The following is a 22,882-nucleotide window of genomic DNA, read 5'->3' as shown; positions in this document are numbered from 1 at the left end:
GAAATGTGTTTCTGTAGACCTCTAAGGGAGAGGGAGGAGGGCCAAGGGAAAACAAAACAACTTTAAAAAGAATACAAAACAGCCTAAAAGCCATATTTTAATTTGAGGAGACCAGACTCTCACATTAGGACACAAAGGCATTAATGCAGAAACTTTCTCTGTTGGTCCTGATGAAAGGATTTCTCATTTATAATTAACACGTTTCGTGCCTGAAAACTCCTGCAACTCAGCTCCTTGATCTATTTACTCTCAGTTACGAGTGTTTCATCACACAGTTTAGAAAGTCTCTACTGTTACTCATATCAGTTTTATGAAAACACGATGTACCGTAACTGGAGCAGTAATGGAATTTACTGTTGCTGTGTTACCATGAGACTGGACTGGTATAAAGCGGAGGGACTGCGTATTGTCTTGGGACTGTCAGTGCAATTCGCAGTACTAATTACAAGGCGCTGCTGCTGATCTATTTCAGGATCTTTGTCATGATGGAGGAGAAGGAAGCTCCTCTACAGGCCAGTGTGTTAACCATGACATGCCTGTCTGCCCTAATGGAGTTTGGCCTTAATTTAAAGTCGCACAGAGAGAGAGAGAGAGAGAGAGAGAGAGAATGCTTTGAAGCCAACGACAACTATTAATCATCCAGTGAAGTACACAGAGGCGATCCCAGACTCTGTGAGGCCCAGGCAAAGAAGCCCATCAACCCATTCAGTCCACAATCCGTGGAGTCACTTTCCCAAAGGATCTGGAGGTTTGCCTTTTGGGCAACCTCTCCAATTCTAAAATCAGACATAACCATTGCATCAAGCTTATAGACATCCTATTGGCTTTTGCCAAAAAATGTATTGCAATGAGGTGGAGGTCAGATCTTCCATTACCTGTTGGATTGTAGCTCTGAGAAGTGCCATCCATCCATCCATTTTCATCCACTTATCTGAGGCCGGGTCGCTGGGCCAGCAGGCCAAGCAAAACACCATAGACATCCCTCTCCCAGCTCCTCCTCCTGGGGGACCCCAAGGTGTTCCCAGGCCAAATGAGATATGTAGTCCCTCCAGTGTGTTCTGGGTCTGCCCCGGGGCCTCCTACCAGTGGGACGTACCCAGAACACCTCTAACAGGAGGCACCCAGGAGGATCCTGATCAGATGCCCGAACCACCTCAATTGACCCCTTTCGACATGAAGGAGCAGCGGCTCTACTCCGAACTCCCTCCAGATGTCCGAACTCCTCACCCTATCTCAAAGGCTGAGCCCAGCCACTCCACGGAGGAAACTCATTTTGGCTGCTTGTATCCACAACCTCATTCTTTCGGTAACTACGCAGAGCTCATGACCATAGGTGAGGGTTGGGACGTAGATGGACCAGTAAATCGAAAGCTTCGCCTTCTGGCTCAGCTCCCTCTTCACCACAACAGTCCAGTGTAGTGCCCGCATCACTGCAGAAGCCACACCAAACAGCCGATCCATCCGACACTCCATTCTACCCTCAGTCGTGAACAAGACCTTGAGATACTTGAACTCTGTTGCATACCTCTAGAGAAAGTAACTTACTTACTAAAGAATGAGATACACTCTTTCTATAAAATATGGCAACCTTTTAATAATTATATGAAAAATCTCCCATCTTTTGATTGAATGACTGTCTCCATGTTCACTGGTATTATAATAGACGATGCAACTGTGGATAAAACTACCCTTTCTGGACACCCTGCACACCACATTTCGCAGGTCATCAAGGAGCATGGAAACATGTTGGTGTATCATGCCCAGAGGGGAGTCAGCCCACATCTTGATATGTGCAGACTTTTTTGTTTTTTACTTTTTACAATAACCTCAGCTCAAAAATGCTGTACCAACTAGTTTTTGTGTCTTTGTTTCTTCTCTTATATTAAAAATTAACCACAAAGAGACCACACACAATCACAATATGCTTTGCAAAATATGCTTTTACTAAGGAAAATACTATATACATTTAAAGAAAAAAGACACAAGTGGCTTTACACAGGAGCAACATGAAACTTATATCTAGTTTAGACTGACTGCTGGTTACAGTCTAAACTAGAGGAGAAGTTTCCACTTTTAAAAAATCAAAACAAACTCAGTATCTTGTGTTTCCTATTGCCCTCGGCAGTGAGGAATGTAGTTTTGGCCTAAAACATACAGATTTAACAAAATATCTTTGATGATCTAGCCACTGATTTGACTACAAAGCTTAACATGATACCTAGATATACAAATACTGTTGTCTTTAAACAGGACTGGGATCTACTTCTGTTCATTCATTCCTCTGGTGAAAATACAATGTCTTATGTTTCTGGGTGTAATTTAGTTCAATTTTTAAAAAGATGATAGCGAGTTTTAACAACAGCTAGATGTACAGAGAGTAAACTGTAACACACATGAAAGACCATGTTTCAATAAAGCTCAGAAAAACATCTGTAATACACTTTGAAAAGGACAATTAAGACTTTAAACCATCATCTGTAATTAAACTAAACCCAACAGAATGTCAGGGCAAACCGTGAAGCGTCTCTCGTTCATAATTTATCAACACCACATCCAAAATAGACTCTGAATGAATTATGGATTGGATTATAAACTACAGATCCCAGACACATTTAGACTTCCTTATTTATTAACAACTTATATTTACAAAAATAGATTTTTTTTCCATTAATGGGAATAAGGTTTTTGGCAAATGCTGAGAGATCAGAGCAGATAAAGACTCTGGGAGCTGACAGTAAGAGTGTTTAAGGCAAAAGCATCGCAAAATTAAAGGCCAAATGAAGTTAGTGCATAAAGTTCATACTGTGGTTCCATCACACTTCTCTTAAAGGAATAGTTAACGATACCACTCTCGTGTTTGTATGGTAATTATGAAGTGAGTTAGCTTAGCTCAGCACACTGGAAACAGGGAAACAGCTAGCATGGCTCTGTCTAAAGTGAGGTTTACACTTCTGCTAAGCTGTACCGACAGCACAGGCAAATTAAGTTTTTTTAACATTTATTTTACAGATAAGAAAGATTAAATTGTTTTAAGTCTTATGTGTCATCTATCCCAGCCCCATATCCATATGAGTAGAGAAAGTCTGCTACCTGCTAGGCTAAGCTGCTAGCATGTTGTATATGTGGGGGAAAAATGTCAAGTATAAGACAACCGTCCTGTCAGTGAACCTTGTGAGTTATAATGGATCAGAATTTTTTAACATTACCTTTGTTAAATGTTGCTTTTGTTCCCGGCTTCAATTGAGTAGAGAAAAAGACCGCTAGCTGCTAGGCTAATTTATGCAACGGGAAATGTCACAGGCTTATGCTAATAATGTTAGCATGTTGTCCATGTGATGAAAAGCTAACTGGTTGGTGGCTGTAGCTTCATATTTATTGTACAAATCTAAGAGTGGTGTCGATCTTATCTTACTCTCAGCCAAAAAGGCAAATAAGTGTATTTCCTATAATGACTAACTACTCCTTACAGGAAAAACAACCTTATGGGATGCATATTCAATTTAAGGTGCTGGACTGCACACAACAACCTGACAGAATTTAGCCCCTTAAAATGCTTTTGACCAAAAGTAAAGTCGGTATTCATTATATGAACATCCCAAATGTTTAACTTTTTAACATCAAGGAATGAAAACTTTTAAACTATTTCCAAATTAGCGCAGGAACCCCGAACTAAGCCCTCCATGTTTGAAATGCTAAGTCAGCTGAAGAAAATATATAACAATATATAAAAGAGTACAACAAAATAAAAAAAAACACAAAACAGAATATGAACACAAACAAGTATCAAAACGGGATGTATGCCTCGATGGAATGGAATAAAAACATTTAATATTAAAGAACTACAAAGAGCAATAACTTTATGAAAAACAAACAAAAAAAAGGTTTCTATAAATACAAAGGTTCTGCGTCAGTGTCCTGTAAAGAGCCTCACATGTCATATTTTCATATACGTTCTACTGGAATAAATGCCACACTGCATTATTCACTACATCTATTTGAATTGATCTCAACATGATTCAAGCCGGGTTGATTAGGACAACAGATACTACTGATAAGTTGACTCAGGTAAAAATTATTCAGTGCAACTTTACTTCAGAAATTAAAGCAACCAGTGCCTCTTTGTTATTAATATCATTATTAATATTATTATTATTATTAATTGTTACTACTACAGTGTATCTGATGAAGCAGAGATGGAACAATCAGCAGTGGGAACTACTGTATGAGGTTTGCTCCAGGACACTGAACCATGCTCTACAGGGGGGAGGTCAAAGGTGAAGGGTGGAGGTGGGAGGGGGAGATGGAGGGGTGGGGGGTGTTGTCATGAACCTCAGGAGGTCTCGTTGACCGTTCGCTCCAGCGCTATCACTTTACTGCTGCTCTCATTCGTCCTCTGCTCCAGAGACCTGACAGACAAAGATCAGAGGTGTGTTCAGACAATTTTTCTAATTTATACAATGTAAAATGCCATAGACTTGTGCTAATAACATTAGCATGTTGTATTTGTATGGAAAACATGTTTAGTATAAGACAGTTGTTTTGTCAGTGCAGCCAAATTTTGTAACGTTACCTTTGTTAAATGTTGCTGTTGTCCCTGGCTTCATATGAGTAGAGGAAAAGTCTGCTAGCTGCTAGGCTAATTCATACAATGTAAAATGCCATAGGCTTGTGCTAATAATGTTAGCATGTTGTATTTGTGGGGAAAATGTGTCCAGATAAAGACAAGTGTGTGTCTGTGAATGCTGTGAGTTATAGTGAAGCTGATTTGTGTACTTGTGTTTGAAATTGTCTCTATTAAACCATGTTTAATGTGTGTTTAATGTGTGTTTTGAATCAGCTAAACTTAACAGCAATGTCTCTAGGTGAAGCTCTTTTCTTTGTGTGTTTGTGTACTCATGCAAACTACCCACTTCTTCTTCTTCTGTTATATTTCTAATACCTGTACAGTTAGTGTGTGTTTACCTGTGCAGGTCCAGCAGCAGGTTGTTTGATGTCTGCGTATCGTTGCTTTTACGTCTGAAAGGTGGGTGTGTTTCCACCATGTTTTCTGTTTCCTCCGCCGCCTTCTGTTGCTCTGAGCGCCGCCACGCTGCCATGACGACGGCAGGCGTGTCCTCCCATTGGTCGGGGTATTCCCCGCCCAAGCCGAGGAGGTGTGGCTGCTCGTCCTCGAAGGTCGATAACAGACTTCTTGACCTCACTGCGAGAAAAAGACATTTAAATTTACTTTCTAAAAAATAGTTTTCTCTGTCTCTGTATTTGAAAACAGGATAATGGAGTGTTTAAACCTTTCAGACTCAACACACCCAGTGGCAACAGACGTGTACACTCACACAAAAATACACACTATCTCCACGCACACTTGTTGTGTTGTTGTCTGCGTTTGAAAAAAACTGTTTGTGTGTGTGTGTGTGTGTGTGTGTGTGTGTGGGCAGGATAGGACTTGATGGGATTTGATTGTTAAGAAAATGATATCTGGTCTCTATTACAAAAGCGTGTGCATGCATGTGTGAGTGTGTGTGTGTGTGTGTGTGTGTGTGGGAGGGAGCAGAGAGGATGTAGTGAAAGGTCAAGTCTTCTAATCAGTAGCTGTGTAGCTTTTATTGCAGTGTTGTAGGTGGAATCTGATTATTGTCAATGTTATAATGGACCTCCAGAGTTTTAGAGTCCGGAGCTAATGATTCATTACAATGGAAACAGCAGGAAAGGTCAGTTTAGCTGAAAACTACATGAAAGCCGACTTCCAGTAATGCTCGACTCTTTGGTAGCCTCGCTCAGGGTGTGTATTTTACTGTGTGTGTGTGAGTGTAACTACCTGTGGTTGTGTAGGACTCTTTGACAGCCAGCTGTTTGGAAGTGAGGCCAGTTTCAGTGATGGTGGAGCATGGCGTCAAACTGCTGGGGTAGAAGCTCCCCAGAAACAGAGCAAAACACAACACGACCACCTACAGAGAGACAGAGAGACAGACACAGAGAGACAGACACAGAGGGAGAGAGTTTGAAGTTAGAAAAATGTCAGTGAAACGTCCAACAGATGTCAGTAAGTTCTAAATGTTCCAAATAAGGACATTAATCTAGAACAGTGTACAAAACAACGGAGCCAAAAAGTTCAAACATCTGAAACTGAAGGATTCAACATGGATACAGATGCATTCACTGCCACGTGTAAAATACGGCGTCGTAAATCTCCAGTGTTTTTGGTCACGGCGGTTTACAAAGAGACGAGAGACAGACAGAGAGAGGTTAAATAAATTATGAATCAGTGCTAAGCTGCTAATGAACGATGGAAGCAGATGTCTCCAATTCAATATTTTAATCAATGTTTCATCACCACAGTCACCTGTTAGCACACACTCTCACACACACACACACACACACACACACACACACACACAAACACACACATATTATATAACAAACACAGGTTGGTGACACACACAGAAAATAACACACTAACTCCTGATGAACTCCACACATGAAAACACACGGAAACAAAACAACAGAAGATGTAAACTTTAAAACGACGTAATTTGTTCCTTCTTTTCGAGTTTAAATTGATTATTGAATTATGTGGTTATTTTTTAACATGGTTATACGGTAAAACATAAAAAGAGTACAGAGTTTAAGGAGGTAGAAATATTACACACAGAATTTAATTTATTCTGCGAAAGTATCCGAACAGAAAACACACGAAACTTGGCTCGACACAAACCTTTACCATTTCTAAAAGTACTGCAGTTTAATGTGTGTTTAATGTGTGTTTTGAATCAACTAAACTTTACAGCACTTCACAGAAACCTCCGTCGCCATCTAGTGTTTTGGAGGTGTAACTGCAGAGTGACACAGACACACCACTGCACAAGTATAAATGCTCACAACAGCGTAGGGTCTGCCGCACAAGTATAAATCCCACTTAAGTATTTTTTATGCTAATACCAGGAGATTCTGAATGCACTTTAGGAGCTGAATATTTCTTCCACCACTGATTATATGTAATAAAATGACGCGTGGAGCAGGAACAGGTTCGTTTGTTCAGTGTTAACGTCTCTTATTCAGCATCAGTCGGAGGGTTTGTTCTCCTGTTTGCCTCATTAAAAAGACGGTTGAACAAAACATGAACACTGTCCAGGTGCACCAGCATCAACACACACACACACACACACACACACTGAACACACAATGCCACACAAACACACTCAAATGCAACTGGTTCATTTAACTTTCAGGCAGTGATGATAAAGCCCACTTTAACCAGTGAGTGGAAAACAAGACCCTAAACAGCTGTGTTCCAGAGCTGTACACACACACACACACACACACACACACACACACACACAGTTCATCCATGCATAACGAGAGCAAACAACACGGTCTAAATTGAAGCAGCTTGAGCATTTTACATTAAAATAGCCTCATGATTATGCATGGCTGCAAAATTGCCTCTGAACAGAATCTACAGGGAGCTTTTGATTCAATAATAAAATTCAGGCAGTGTTTCCTGACACGTCCTCCCTCTCTGTTCCTCTCTGCTCAGCTGCGATGCTTTTAAAGGACTGTAAAAATAAAGGGGGGGGGGGGGGGTATAAAAGTGAAGTCCCGCAGGACGTGTCAAAACAGGTCCGTATCCAGAGACAGAGACATGTTCAGGTCTGAATCACCCCCTCTTTAATTTCCTGGTGTTTTGATTGTCACCAGCGTTGAGTCAGTGTGACTGACAGTCAAACCTGTCACCTCTCCTGCTGCTCACTCATCTCTGTCAACAGTGACAGATTCTATTAAGAGTCCTTTTCCTTCCCTAAAAGCTGCACGAGCTTTCTTATACTCGCTGATTCCGGAGGCGAAGTGAAAGAGTGAAAAATATTGGTAACATTTCTGAGGCCTGAGCTTTTGTTTTTTTTTGCGTGCATTTTTAATTTCTCCTCGCTACTTGGGAAACATATGGCCTCATAATTTTAAAAAATGAAGCACTGTCTTTAAACTGTAAGTAGTGTTGGAAAAACATGTCCTCACATGGGGACAATGGCTTTATTTTTGACAGTCACAAGTCTGTAATAAAGTACAAAACTGATTATTCTGATGCCTGGACATTGTTGTGCAAAAACAAAATTACAAACAATGCAACAACTGTTCAGTGTTTTGTAACTCTGTGGGTCAAAGGTCACCGTTTATGTCTGTAACTGATCAAAACTGTTCATTTTAACACCTGACCATAATGAAAAATCCCAATGTCCTCAGATGAGTGCTTCTCAACAGCATTTTAGCTCGTAACTGTTGCGAAAACTGGTTGAATTTGAGCTGTGATGGGGTTTTGGACCTTGCCCACTTTTGTGTCGGGATCAGCTGCAGACTGACTTGGTGTAAATGGCCGCCATCTTGTTTTTACATTAGCTTAGTGTTGTGCTTTTGCTAACGCTAGCACGTGAAAGGGTCCACGAACGAGGACAGAATGAAGTATAAGGTGCAGTAAACTCAAAATGTGATGTCCTCATACAGGGCTGCCCCCTAATAGTCGACCAAATGTTAGTCGACCAGAAAGGCAAGATTTCATTGGTCGCTTAGCTGCAGAAAACAAACTAAAAAAGAAAAAGCTGCGCCTTGTCAAAATAAATCAAAACCTATCTGACTGGACCATGTGGGAATTTAATTTGAAGTGTCCACGCTCAGCAGTCAGACAGGAGTCAGGTTAATTCCCAGGGCTGGTACCTGCGGTTATTCCACAGGCTAGTTAATAACATGTCGGGCAGGAAATCCAAAGTGTGGGATCATTTTGAGAAGGTGAAGGACGAACCCAAGGTGATATGTAAACTCATCTTACTTGTTTGTGCACTCCAGAGTTTCCACTTTCCTGCGCAGCTCGTTGTTTTCGTTGGAGCACGTCTCCACCCTGTGGTCAGACAGAAGTACTGCAGCGTCAGTGACTGGACTTCAATTTTTCATTTCTCTATCTAGCACCACTACATGACTGCCATATTGTTTCTAAATTGCTTCTGCAGGACATGTTCCATATTTCTAAAATATTTAATTTGTTTCCTACAATATCTGTCGTTCCAGATTTACTCTTGTTTTTACTCTGCACAGAATCATACAGCTTTTTTTCCCCCTTTATATAACATTTGTAAACCTTTTTAAGAGTGTCCTGCAACATAAGTTTAAGAACAAATATACAAAATAAAAATACACAGCTCTAAAACAAGCAATATTAAATGAGACACAAAATGAGATTACCACAAAGAAAAGCCAAAAAGTTCAAGGTTCATGGTTAGCTCATAAAAAAGAGGTTATTTAAATCGTTTAAAATAAAGGCATCATGTCAAAGTAAATCAAAATGAGACATTAACAAATAAAATGAGCAGAAAACAAGAGCAAAAGTCAAAAGTCTTTCATTTATGTTTCTTTTTTCAGTGTCATTTTTATATCCCAGTGTCTCAGATACGATGACAGAAGAAGAGGAAGAGGACTCACTTCTTCTCCAGAGCGTCCATGTACTCTTTCTTCTTCCTGCGACTCTCCTGTGCTGAAATCTAAAACAGAGAGAAGACAAAGGAACACACTTTGCTTTATAATGTTTCACAGAGTTCAACCAGTATTAAGGTTATTTAAAAAAAAAAAAAAAAACATTTCCCCTCTTTTAATCTATTCGTGTCAGGGTTAATAAACAGGTGTGTATGTGCTGCAAAATCTGCCTTTTTCATCTACACTTTAAAAAAAATGTTTGAACCTGGCCCTTATTTTCCCCATGTGTTTGCGTCTAAGAGACGAATGGGAACAACAGTGTCTGAAACTGGTCCAGTACTGAGCGAGGGCACTGCAGACGACAGCGATGAAATGGAACCACTCAGGACGTGTTCACAACGTCAGTTCAGCCTTTGAATGCTGGTGTGATGTCACTTTCCTTGTGCTGCTTTAAGACGCCTTTCAGAAGTGTTTAAAACTTTGAACTCTGAACAAGTTGGTGAGAAATTTCCCACAAATTGTAGTAAGTTACATGGATGCTGATTTAGTGGTCCGATTGATATGTCAGTCTGTACCTTATTCTTGATCTTCCTGCGGATCTTCTTCAGCGCCTTCTCCTCAGCTTTGGTGAGCGGCAGTTTGGTGGGGACTGGGTAACCTTCGGCCACCAGCGTACGGCGCTCCTCCTCGGTCAGCATCAACGGGCCCGACCCCTGCAGCTTCTACACACACACACAAAGAGAAATTCTATTGTAACGACCCATAAAATGTGTGTTGAAGCTCATTTTAAGCTGTGAACTGGCGATCAGCTGGTTTCTTTGTGTTATTGTGCAACGTTGAAGAATCCGAACAAACGCTTTTAAACACAAAGTCACACAATAACGAACGTATGAATCTAGTGCATCATTCTGGATTTCTTTGAACATTTTCGAACAGGAAACTTAAGGATGAGACCTTGAATTGGTGTTACTACCTTATATTACTTAAATACATAAAAAAAGTGCAGTTTTCGTTCTTTTTTCCCCAAAAGATTAAGACATTATGAGGAAGATTGTTGCTCACATATCAAGAAAAATCAATTTTCAGCTGGATTTTTTGACTAAAATGTGACTCTTTTTTTAGAAATATGTGGACGTCTCTCATCCTACAGGCACATTTTTGGCCGATTATTACAAAAAAAACCATCAACACAACAGATGATGCTTACATGAGCAGCGGTGAGCAGAGGGGAGTTGGACAGGGAGGAAGCAGCGCGAGGCGACACCTTCAGGCTGGCCTGTGATGGAGGAGGGCTGGTGGGGGAGGTGGGGCAGGAGAGGCCCGGCGGGGCGTGGACGGGGCTCTGGCTGCCCTCGGAGTCGCTGCCGTGGGAACTGGGAGGAGTGGGAGGCATCTGAAGTGACTCCAGACCTGAAACACCACAGTATGAGGAACTATTTTTAGATAATAACATAGTCACGGACGAAATATAAAGTGATTGATGAGTAAAGTTTTCTCTAAAGTGCTTTTTTTTAGAGGAAAATTAAGATTAAAATGAAAATAAATGACTGTGTTTTATCAACTGGAGCCATTTTTGCAGTCTGAGGACATCATGAAGTACCAACAAATGACCAGCAGGGGTCGTCATAGCATCAGATAACTGACATGCAGTGAGAGGAAGTGAGGACACAGTTTAGATTCAGACCTTTGGGTGAAAGATTGAGAAACTGGTCGACCTCATGAGGCTCCAGTTTGATCTGCGGGATGATGTTCTCCTCTTTAATCTGTAAACGACAGGAGAGATGAAAACAGACGGACGACAGGGGTTACAAACAGTGAAACAAATAACCTGATATATTAGTTTCCATCTCTGAGTTCTCACCTTGAGGCCTTTGCCCTGGTTGTGGCTGCTGACTGTGGTCTGAGCCGGGGCGGTGACAGCCGCAGCAGCAGCAGCAGGGGGAACCACAACGGGGCTCTCAGGCACCTGGGGCCCCTCGCTGGGGGCCAGAGTGAGGGAGAGGGTGGGGAGGAGGGAGGGAGTCTCGCACAGGAGGCTGTCGATGGCGTCGTCCTGCTCCATGGGCCAGTCGGCTGAATCTCCGTCAGACTCTGCTGCACAAGAAGCAACATCGACTTGTGTTAGTGATTCTGTGACTTCACACTGACTTGTAGTTCGTAGGTTGTGACGATATTGGTGCTTTCTCAAAATATTTACACAGTGAGACATTTGATTAATAATCATCAGTAATGTGGACATAATGACTAAATGGGTAAAGGCAAATAATAGAACAGCTAGACCAGTCTGGTCAGCTCAGAAATTAAGTCATTTTACTGTGATGCCGCCTTTAAAACCATGAACACTATCAAGATATCTAAAATCTAAGACATATCCGACAATCTGTGTCTCACCTGCGTCGCTGCCCTGCTCTCCTGTCAGGTGTGACAGGGGTGACTGTGGCCGGCTGTCCCCGCAGAGCGAGTAGCTGTGCTCGGCCGTGATGTGCGGGGGCAGAGGGGACGAGGGGGACAGGTCGCCTCCGTCCTCGCCCTCCATGGCTTCCACTCCGCCTCTCACCCCAGACAGGAAGGGGTCGCTGAGCAGCTGGCCCAGCAAAGCATCCTGGGACAGGTCGTCGAGGAGCTCGGAGAAGTGCTGCACGGAAGGAGGAAGTAAACGCTGTGAATATCTTATTTAATGCAAACATAAAATATCAATTTGAGCCCAGCAGAGCGACGACAGGAGACAGACGGATAATTATATAAAGACACATGGTTATAGTCAGCGACAGCCTGCCTGTAATTAGAGACAATTTTATTGCCACCTTTCCTTGAAGTTTCCCTCCGCTCTCCCTCGGGGAACACTAAAGCAGCCAATTAAAAACCTGTAAAATTGTCTTTTACTGTCTCTGTTTCTGTGTGTGATTCTCAGTGTGGTGATACATTTACACATCTCCCCCTCCACACCACCGTTAATCTCCTCTTTCATCCCCCCATCCTTCACTACATTCCTGCTGCTGCTGCTGCTATCTTCCCTCCTGCTCTCTATCTGTCTCCTCCATCTCTCAACAAGGTGAGCGTTCAGGTGTTCTCCGCATTCAGGGGTGGTGAGGAACGTAAACAAAAGGCCCTGTAGGTGATGTGTTGATAACATACTGACACACATCTGTTTCTGTATTTTGAACAATTTCTAACACAAAACTGGTTGAAACCTTTATAAGAACTGTTGAAGAGCTGGCAAATCATCACTACTTTTATTTAATATGTAAAAAAAAAAAAGGCTGCAATCTGCAAGTTTTTTTCATTAATGATTAATCTGCAAAATTTCTTTGGATTGTCTCCTACAAAATATTATTAAAAACTTCATAAGTATCTGCCACAATTTGTCTTGAACAATAATCCAAACCCTCAAGATATTCAGTTTACAGTTATTTAAAACACAGAAAAGCAACAAATCATCACATTACTGATGCCGAAATAAAAAAAATGTGGATTTTTTTGTTGCTGACTCATTTCTGTTGATCAGCTCGGTGCCATTTTTCTAACTTTTATCTTCATTACACCTTCAGTACTTTGAAAAAAGACAGAATAAGACTGTTTGTTGTGCTGGTATCAAGCAACGACTGCTTATAAAGTCTATGGTAATCAAGAAAATGACACTTTATTCTAAGTGAACTTGACTTTTATTTAGAAAAGGTGGACGACTTTCACCACACTGGCATGCTTTTGGACTGATAAGTTACACAGTATTTAAATGAGTAAGTAATAAAAGTAACTCATCATTGGGACATTTAAATTATTCAGTGCAGATGTGCGACGTTCACATAAAACCTTCAAAATAAAAGTCCTGTCCTGACTCGAACTCATCGCTCCCAAAGAGAACTGGAAATGTTTCTGATGTAACCTCAGCTGCTCAAATTCTGTTGCCGGGCAGAAAACGCTGAACGTGTCCAATGAAGTATTAGTGGTTGGCTCAGCCAATGAGAGGAGGATAAACAATTTAAATTAAACACACATGAAACTGTGACTACACTGTCCACTGAGGAAAGGAAAGGAAAGATGAGAAAAGATAAGGAAAGGAAAGGAAAGGAAAGGAAAGGAAAGGAAAGGAAAGGAGTAAAGAAGGAAGAAAGAAGGGAGAGGAAATGAAAGCACATGGAAGGAATGAAGAAGGGAAGCAAAGAACAGAAATACAAAAAACTATCCACAGTTCCGACACAGTTACGTAACACGAGACAAAAGATGGCGGGGCGTACGGACAGACGGACGGACAGACGGACAGAGGTTATAAAGTGAGAGTGAAATCAAGATGGAGGAAACAGGAGCAGGGTGGACGGCCGAGTGCCAAACATGTGGCTTCAATTACAGGCCGAGACTTCCAGCACTTTCTGTCACACACGCACGCACACGCACACACACACACACACAGAGAAATGACCTCTTCACTCCATAAACACACAGCACACTCCTGCCACCATATGCTGACCTATAAGGCTGGGTTAAGGCCTCTTTTTGTGTGTGTGTGTGTGTGTGTGTGTGTGTGTGTGTGTGTGTGTGTGTGTGTGTGTGTGCAAACAGCGACAGCACACCGTGAATCCACTCAAAGGACAGGAAGACTAATATTTACACATTAATCCACTGAACAGGTCCATTTCCATCTTTCAGCCAACACATGAATGTATGGCTGAACGTGCACATGCACAAACCCATCAGACATTCACAACACTCTACCTCTCCCCCCGGCGTCTCCTGGTAACCACGTCTCCATGGTTACCGGGAGCCATCTTATGTGTCAAACTGCTGCTGATATTATTGCAGGTCTTCAGACTCTGACAGCTGTGATGATGATAGTGATTACAACGTCAGCTCTGATGAATAAAACATCACTGTCTTGTAAAACATAACTTGTCTTCTCAAGTTTGGTCAACTATAATTTTTAAAGCAGCCTGGACACCGACTATTTTAAGTTAAAGCAACTAGAAGTAATTTTGTAATGATTCAAAACAAATACATTTTTACATTTTACACATTTATCCACAGAATAGATCAATTTGATGAACTTGATCTAATTCAGTTGTTCTTAATTCTTTACTTTATATAAACTGAAGTCAAGTCAGTTGTACTTCAATCCTTGAGTTGATATAAACTGATTTTAATTCAGTTGTAATTTAATCCTGCAGTTTACAAAAAATGACCTTAAGTCAATTATACTTAAATAATTTAGTTTAAATGATTGAAAGGTTTAAGTACAGCTGAATTGATATCAAGTTTATTTGACTCAAAAAGTTTCCAATCGTCACAAAATTACAACTCCAGTTCAGTCAACTTAAAATGTTTAGGCAGCCTGGACTTATAGTTTATTAAGTAACAAACAATTAGTTTCTTTTTATAATGAGCATTTATATATGTGACACAATGAAAACAACTTATTAATACTATATTAAATGAAATATATGCACGTACTGAATGTTTTAGTGTTTGTTGGCCCATGTGCAGATTATCAGGACAATTCTGGTTTTCAGTTCGATGAGGTTTGAGGATGATTAAGTTAAAAAGAGGAGAAAACATCATGACTATAAGAAAAACAGGGTGTAGTTTTTAGGGAGGGGTAATTACATACTGAACCCTTCTTTAAAATAAGTGAAGCCACATTTTGTGGGTTTGTACGACCTTTGACTTCACCCTGTAGTTTCGTCAGCAGCTCTTGGAGGCAATTAAAACCCTCAGTGCCCAAGTGATGCAATTTGTGTTGAAATCTTACTTAGTTTTTGGATAAAAACATCCATAAATCTGATTGGAAACCCTTAAAAAAATAATGTCATGGGTACACGGCTATGGAGGACTGAAGCTGCAAAAAAAAAAAAAAAAAAATGAATCAATAAATAAACATTATGCCACTACACATACTAAAATTAATATGAAAAATAAATGTAGGTTTGAGTTAATGATAAAATGTGACATAAAATATTTCTATTTAATTTTCTTCTTTATTTATTTACCTTTGTATTTATCCACTTTTTTTACTTACTTATTGACTTCCACCTTTATTCATTCATTTATTTACTTTTATTATTTTTCAAATATATTCATTTATTTTTTATTCTATTTGAAATTTATTTTCAAACATAGTTATTGATTAATGTACTTTCTGTATTATTTTCCACCATTTATTTCCCAAATGTTTTTTTTAATAAATACATTTAAAACACACACATTAAAAAATAAATAATAGAATAATAAAAATAAAATTATAAGAAAAATCATAAAATAAATGCAATAAATAAATTAATAAACGAATAAATAAATAATTAAAATAAATTAATTAATTAAAGGGGAAATTACTGGTAAAGTTAATTAATTAATTTATTAATAAAAAGGTAAATAAATAAAAAAGCAACTTCAACAACAAACAACTAAATTACTTAATGCCAACATTTATTTTCAACATTTTTGATACATTTAATAGCATACTGACTAATCTATCGAGTCATTTATTTTGGCAGCTTCCATCCTCCATCCACTGCAAACAGGGGCTGCTAAAAGCTAATTCAGCGTACATTTATTGATGCTAATTTGCTTACTTTGCTAGTTTATACAAAAACAGACAAAAACTGGGCCTAAATTTTTGCCCACGGCTAACACACAGTGTCAGACTTGAACACAGTCGGGAATAAAGTCCCATCTTGTTTAAGAAAAGGAAATGGGAGAGGTCCAACTCTGCAGAACCACACCAAAGACACGTATAGTAAGTATGTGTATTCACTCCCTGTCATTTCTGCAGTGGGAGTGTGTGGTTGTGGCTGACAGAAGAAAATGTGATGCGGGGCAGTCGACCGAGCTGCTGGTCGGGTGTAACTCATCACACACAACAGAAACCTCTTTGTCTCTGCAGCCAACAGAGAGGTGTTATTTGGGGTTGACTGTAACTTGACACCCTCCAGCTGGGAAACAGAACCTGAAGCCTTAATGGGAAACTGGGAGTATAAAGTAAAACTAGGGCAAGAATCCGTAACTGTTCTGAAGAAACAGTGATGACAACAAAGAGGCTTTTCTTCGCCCGTAATACATGAAAACATCGCTGAGAGTGCAGATTGTAATCTTTTAATGAAGCCACAACAAAGTCTGTAGACGGAAGAGGAGACGCAGAGTGGTTATCGCTCAAGTTCTGGTGAAACATCAGAAATCCTGTGTCATCCAAAGAGAGACAACCCTTTGAGAGGCTTTGCTATACTTTAATGTGTCCGATCGTAATTAAATCAAAGAAATACAGATGAAGGGAAGACGCCAAAGTAGGTCAGAAACGTCAGTCGAACAAAGAAAAGCAGAGCTGTGTGTGAAGGAAATTAATTAGCCGAGTCTGAGCTGAGAAATGCTGCTAACATGCTGATGTTTAGCAGATATAAAGCTCGCCGTGCATGCCATCTTTGATCAGGGTGGAAGATAGACTGTGCAAAATAATGGATGTAACCACCGTGACATCACCCATTGATCTGTGGTCTGTTTTTAATGTGGATGGATGAAGAGCTCTGGACATCGTTAAAAGTGGGGCTCTGTTTATCCTATGAAAGTTGCTCGGTGGCATATGAAACCAAAAAAGATTTCTGCAATGTGAAATGACTCGGAGCAAATTATATGTCATGTCAATGTCAAGACACAAATACAGGCGAATTCCCACCAGATGGCGCAATGAAAGCGTCGTGAATGATGTGAAATACGTGAATTAAGTTGCCTGAATTAAGCAAATAGTGTGATTTCACGTCATATATAGAAAAGTTGGAAAATCTGAATTTAGGCGACTAATTCGTGCCCTGATACCCAGTCAGCATTGAGATCCTCCAGGGACTTATGATGCAGGGGATGTACCGACGGAAGTTCATTCATCAATTCAGCGATTTCATGCACATAGGATGCAAGTTATATGCGCGTATGAAGCAAGTCAACAAAAAATACTAGAGCGTTTAAACTTGCGCGAGTAACGTGATGCAAAAATTCACATTGCATTTAATGAACACAACAATAGAGTCAAGCAAAGCCCAGTGCGGCTGAGCAGCTAACTTCTGCTGGCTGAGTGGCTAATTCCAGTTTAGCGCTACGCTAACTTGAATAGGGATAAAAATCATTTATTTCTATGACCCTTCTAGACTATACAAATGTTATTGGACCACATGGATCAAATCACAATAGTGAAACGATTCATTTTGCAGGGGCCCCATGGCATCACGATACAACCTGGAAGTTGTAATTCCACGTTTATTCCTCGGGGATCAATAAAGTATTTCTGATTTAGCTACTACGAAAATTAACGTCAAAGACTTTTTACTGGGGATTTGGTTTTGAAACTTCGAGTGTGGTATTTTGGCCACCGCCATCTTGGATTTCTGGAGCCAGAAATGACAACATTTAGAAAGAGGGTGGAAATATTTCAAACACTACCTGCTAGCTTGGTTAGCAAGATGCCTTTACAGCTGCAGTTAACTGTGCTAATGCTAATTTTCACAAGCTAAAAAAGGCTTAAAACCATTAACACAAAATGTGTTATGGGGTTCCAATGCTACCTGCTAGCTTGGTTGTCAAGATGCGTTTACTGCTGTGGTAAACTGTGCTAATGCTAATTTTCGCTGGTGAAATACAGGCTTAAAACCATTACAACAAAATGAAGTCATAGGAAAAACTGATTATCCAACAACTCTGAGGGTCTTTTAGTTTCAAACGCTACCAGCTAGCTAGGTTAGCAAGATGCATTTACAGCTGGGGTTAACTGTGCTAATGCTAATTTTCACTAGCTAAAAAAGGCTTAAAACCATTAAAACAAAATGTAGTCATGGGAAAAACTGATTATCCAACAACTCTGAGGGCCTTTTAGTTTCAAATGCTACCAGCTAGCTAGGTTAGCAAGATGCATTTACAGCTGGGGTTAATTGTGCTAATGCTAATTTTCACTAGCTAAAAAAGGCTTAAAACCATTAAAACAAAATGTAGTCATGGGAAAAACTGATTATCCAACAACTCTGAGGGTCTTTTAGCTTCAAACACTACCTGCTAGCTAGGTTAGCAAGATTTCGCTAACAAAAAAACAGGCTAAAAACTAATGGAACAAAATGAACCTATAGGTAAAACTGAATATCCAACTACTCTGAGGGTCTTTTAATACAACAAAACACTTCACAAGACTATTTTGGACGACCAATTTTAATTACGTTTCATGTTACGTTATCTAACTAACATTGTGGCACTCTTAGTTTAGCATAACTTTAAAGTAACACAAAGTTCAGTTGTCAAGAATGGGGAAATTAGCTCTAGAGACCAACACCGTTTTTGTACCAGGTTATAAACATGTATGTTTCTGCTGTAAAGTTGGACATTTTAACATGGGGGTCTATAGGGATTTACTCGCCTCTGGAGCCAGCCTCAAGTGGCCATTCAGGGAACTGCAGTTTTTGGCATATTCATATTTTAGCCCTGGAGGTTTCTGCTTGGAGTGTAAGCATGCTAGTATTTGCTAATTAGCACAAAACATAAAGTACAGCTGAGATGTATTTGACCATAAATCAAAGTTCTGGACAATTTAAACATTCAACTTGGTGACAACACCAGAAAAAAAGTCAGAGGATCCCCAAAATCAGTGGGATTAACCCTGTGGAGATCATGAAGGTCTGTCCTAAATTCCACAGTGATCTATCCAACGATTGCTGGAATAACTCAGTCTGAACTTAAGTGGTGGACCTGTCGCCCTGCTTCCTAAAAACCAGATACCAGGCAGAGTGACGAGTGATAAGGCCTCACAATAAAAGCCTCGACAGCTGTTGGTCACTAGTCAGCAGTTAAATTAACAGTCTGGGAGTGGGAAAGAAAAGGAAGGAATGTCCTCTCTCTGTAATTCTCCTGTCAAGTAAAGTAGCATGTCTGTTTTAACCCTTAAATGAGCAGAGGTTTAAACTTGGGAGGTGGGAAGAGGAGGAAAGTTTGATGATGTAACACCTTCCTTACTTGAAAAGCAAAAACCAGATGTGAAAGAGTACACCTGATAATACTAAACACACACACACACACTGACACAGGCCCAAGGGTCATCTCCCTCGAGTGTGTGTATTAGTGTGTGTGTACCTTGCCCTGGACTCAACTGTGTGTACTTTTGCTGATGATACAGCCTCGCAAACACTAATAAAGACGACACATGAAGTTACGTCAAGGTATAATAAATGACTCATCTGTTTAATTTAGATCCAGGCTGAGGACTCGTATCAGCCACTAGACTGTCAGACGTCACCAACACGTGTCCCATCAAAGCCAGATAACCAGTATTAAAGTCTGAAGAGATACAGGAGCATTTATCTGCCAGTCAGATAGATTTTACTGCAGGAACTCTTGAGCTGCTTCACAAGTGATGTTACTTAATAAGTTAATTTGGTTTCCACTGATAATAAGTCACCAGTTGGTTTATAATCTGCATCTTATGGCTTTGTATGGTACATAAATCATTTACTAATGCCTTTTGGATCAGTTTAAACCATTTATAAGAAAGGTGAGTCCATTGCAAATAAATGTCCACTTGGAAATCGTAGGAAATACTCCTGCAGAACCTGCTTGAAAAACACCACGTTTTTAATTTTACTTCAGTATCAAAGCAATCCAATGACATGTGTCTGTACATTAAAGGATGCATTGCAAACAGGAGCTGCTAATAGCTAATTCGGCATACTTTTAATGATGCTAAACCACCAAAATGTCAACAAATATAGGGCTCAAGTTGCTACACAGCAAACTCAGTGTCAGACTTTTAAATCCCCTGTTTTTTGCCAGTGAGTCATTATAGAGGCTAATTAGTTTCTCACTTTCTAATAAGCCAACAACAAAGATTATCTTTAATTATAAATGTTGAAAACTCATTAATAAAGGTTTCTTTCAATAATTAACTTCTACCTTTTAAATTTTTAATTAGTTGTAGTAGTAATAAGACACTCTCCTGTAGTGATGAGTGAACTCTGAGGAAAACATACTGATAGAGGAGGATAAATAACAGCCACAACCTGGCAACCCAAATCTTGTTTCTATCAATAGTTTGTAACTGCCCTACAAAGCATTAGGAGATGGTGTAATAAGTAGTAAAAAGTTGGTTTTGACTCAGGCTTTTAATATTTTCTGCTATCTAAAGCCGAGATTAGCCTTTCCGAGATTAAAATCTGTGTGTCTAGGTGTCCTGGGCAAGACAGGCAACAAAATACTGGTTAAATTGAAGTTTGATCCAAACAACTGAGCTCTATGGCATTAAATAACCAAAGGATGCACTGAGAAGATGCGTAATACATCCTTATATTTGAGCACAGAAGATAGTGGAAACAAACCGAGAAAGAGAAAAAGCCTTTTTACTAAAATAAAAAAACATATTTCAGTTTCAGTTTTGTTGCAGTTTTTTCAGCCCAAATTAAGTGCAATTCTGACACAATAATACCTCTTAGAACTGGATGCGTTTTGCTCGATGGTCTTTCGGCACTGAAGTGGAAAATGTTATTCATTATCCTTAAACCTCAGTTTCCAAGCCGGTCTAAGACTCTCAAAAAATCCAATTCTTCTGCCTCTCTAAGATAATTCCCTCCTCTCTGGCCCTCTGGTGAAGTTCCCAAAACACTCCGTGATAAAAAAGAGCACATTATTTGCATATTTGAGCCTCAGTTGTTTCCCTCTCCTGAAGCTGGGAGCCAAAGTGCAGTACGCATCTGCTGGAATGCTAACAATGCATGCAAGCTGTTTTAGCAATTAGCTGAAGTACATGTGTAGAAACTTCATCTGCAGAGCCGCAGGGATTCCTCCACTGGTGCTAAATACAACTCGACACGACAACTTGTGAATAACCTTGAGTTCAAAAAGTCAAACAGGGCCAGGAAAGTTTTAGAGCAGTTTACACCGCACAAAGATTTGTAATTTGTTGCTACATGTTGCTAATGTAGGATAAAAGTTTTATCCACTGTGATGTGGTCATTCAGGATCTCATTTTCACCTTTGCAGCCTCAACTTTTTAACAGATGAAACCTGCGTCTTCTTAACTTTGGCATAGGCTCAGCTGGGTTTTGAGCTTGATGCTAACGGATATGTTGATACTTCATGTTTCTTAACATTTCTAATTTATATTGTGACAACACTGTGGTGAGCATGTGGTTAGGTTCTGGCACAGTAACTACTTAGTTAGAAAAACACCATGTTTTGGCTTTTGCCCCTCCAAACACGGTTTGAAATGATCTGGCCTCTCATTTTTAAAAATACTTTATTTTGTTGCTACAAACACGGCTGGAAACGTACTAACCTCTTGTTAAAAAAGAACTGTTTTTGTCACTACAGACATGGCTGGAAATGTCCCAATTTTTCATTAAATATACCTGCTTTTGCAGCTACAAACACTTTTGGAAATGTCTGGATCTCTTGTTAAAAAAACACCCACTTTTGTTGCAAACAAACAGTGCTGAAAATGTCCCAAACTGTTGTTAAAAAGTACCCGCTTTTGTCACTACAAACACAGCTGAAAATGTCCCTGCCTCTTGTTAAAAAAAATCAGCTTTTGTTGCTGCAAAAATTGCTGAGAATGTTCGAATCGCTCATTGAAATACACCTACTTTTGTTGCTACAGACACTGCTGGAAATGTCCCGGACTTTCATTAAAATATGGCCACTTTTGTTGCTATAAACACAGCTTGAAATGTCCCAACCTTTTGTTAAAAATTCCTGCTTTGTCGCTACAAACACAGCTGGAGATGACCCAGGTTCATGTTACAAAATACCCGCTTTTGTCGCTACAAACACGGCTGGAAATGTCCTAAAGTAACATATATGTAGTTTTTCAAAAACGTACAATGCCAACATTTTATTGTGGTGACTGAGCTACGTCAAAAATAGCTTTGACAAGATGACTATTTAATTTTTTGGTTGGGCCAAAATAAAGCACCCTGTCCAAAACAGAAATTGGCAACCAAGGACATCAGACTGAGTGAAGAATGGTACAAAAAAAAATCGTTTCAGTCTGAATATCAGGCTAAAAAAGTCAGCAAGGTCATTTGGATTCAGTCTCTGCAGACTATGAATATCAATCCAAGATCAACAAGCATGAAAAGCAGCTGCTAAATGCTGAGACATTAGTCAGGTATGTGCGATCAAATCCAACACAAACTGCACCTGAATGAGCCAAAACAAATCATTTAAAACAACCAAACTTATTATGTGTTTGCATTAGATTACCCTGATAGTTTACATGACTATATATATATCACTTTGGAACCACTTATCACCTGTTGTAACAGCACTCAGACACGAGGCTGTGGCATTGATATTGTTTGTGTCAGCATAATAAGACACATCCCAGGCCTTGGAGGGCTTCTGCTATCTGGGTCTTATCTGGAGGGGGGAGGCTGCAGGAGGAGCTCAGCACCAAGGCTTCATGTCTGGACTGTGTTGGCGCACTAAC

General features: G+C 39.9%; 1 protein-coding gene across 1 annotated transcript in view; it reads right to left on the bottom strand.

Annotated features, from left to right (window-relative positions):
* Positions 1 to 1,922: 1,922 nt before the first annotated feature.
* The window catches only part of creb3l2 (cAMP responsive element binding protein 3-like 2), a 38,797-nt gene continuing 17,837 nt past the window's right edge, over positions 1,923 to 22,882 (bottom strand). Inside the window, exons 2-12 of the mRNA XM_050036878.1 lie at positions 11,845 to 12,088; positions 11,315 to 11,547; positions 11,138 to 11,216; positions 10,661 to 10,863; positions 10,029 to 10,175; positions 9,463 to 9,521; positions 8,816 to 8,884; positions 6,458 to 6,467; positions 5,816 to 5,945; positions 4,963 to 5,200; positions 1,923 to 4,406 (exon numbers count right to left, since the gene is read on the bottom strand). Coding sequence (XP_049892835.1) covers positions 4,331 to 4,406; positions 4,963 to 5,200; positions 5,816 to 5,945; positions 6,458 to 6,467; positions 8,816 to 8,884; positions 9,463 to 9,521; positions 10,029 to 10,175; positions 10,661 to 10,863; positions 11,138 to 11,216; positions 11,315 to 11,547; positions 11,845 to 12,088 — 1,488 coding nt within the window. The 3' untranslated portion in view covers positions 1,923 to 4,330. The remainder of the gene's footprint in view (positions 4,407 to 4,962; positions 5,201 to 5,815; positions 5,946 to 6,457; positions 6,468 to 8,815; positions 8,885 to 9,462; positions 9,522 to 10,028; positions 10,176 to 10,660; positions 10,864 to 11,137; positions 11,217 to 11,314; positions 11,548 to 11,844; positions 12,089 to 22,882) is intronic.

The sequence above is a fragment of the Epinephelus moara genome, chromosome 23 (genome assembly GCF_006386435.1).
Source record: "Epinephelus moara isolate mb chromosome 23, YSFRI_EMoa_1.0, whole genome shotgun sequence".
Classification (NCBI taxonomy): domain Eukaryota; kingdom Metazoa; phylum Chordata; class Actinopteri; order Perciformes; family Serranidae; genus Epinephelus; species Epinephelus moara.
This window is presented reverse-complemented; position numbering and strand designations above follow the sequence as displayed.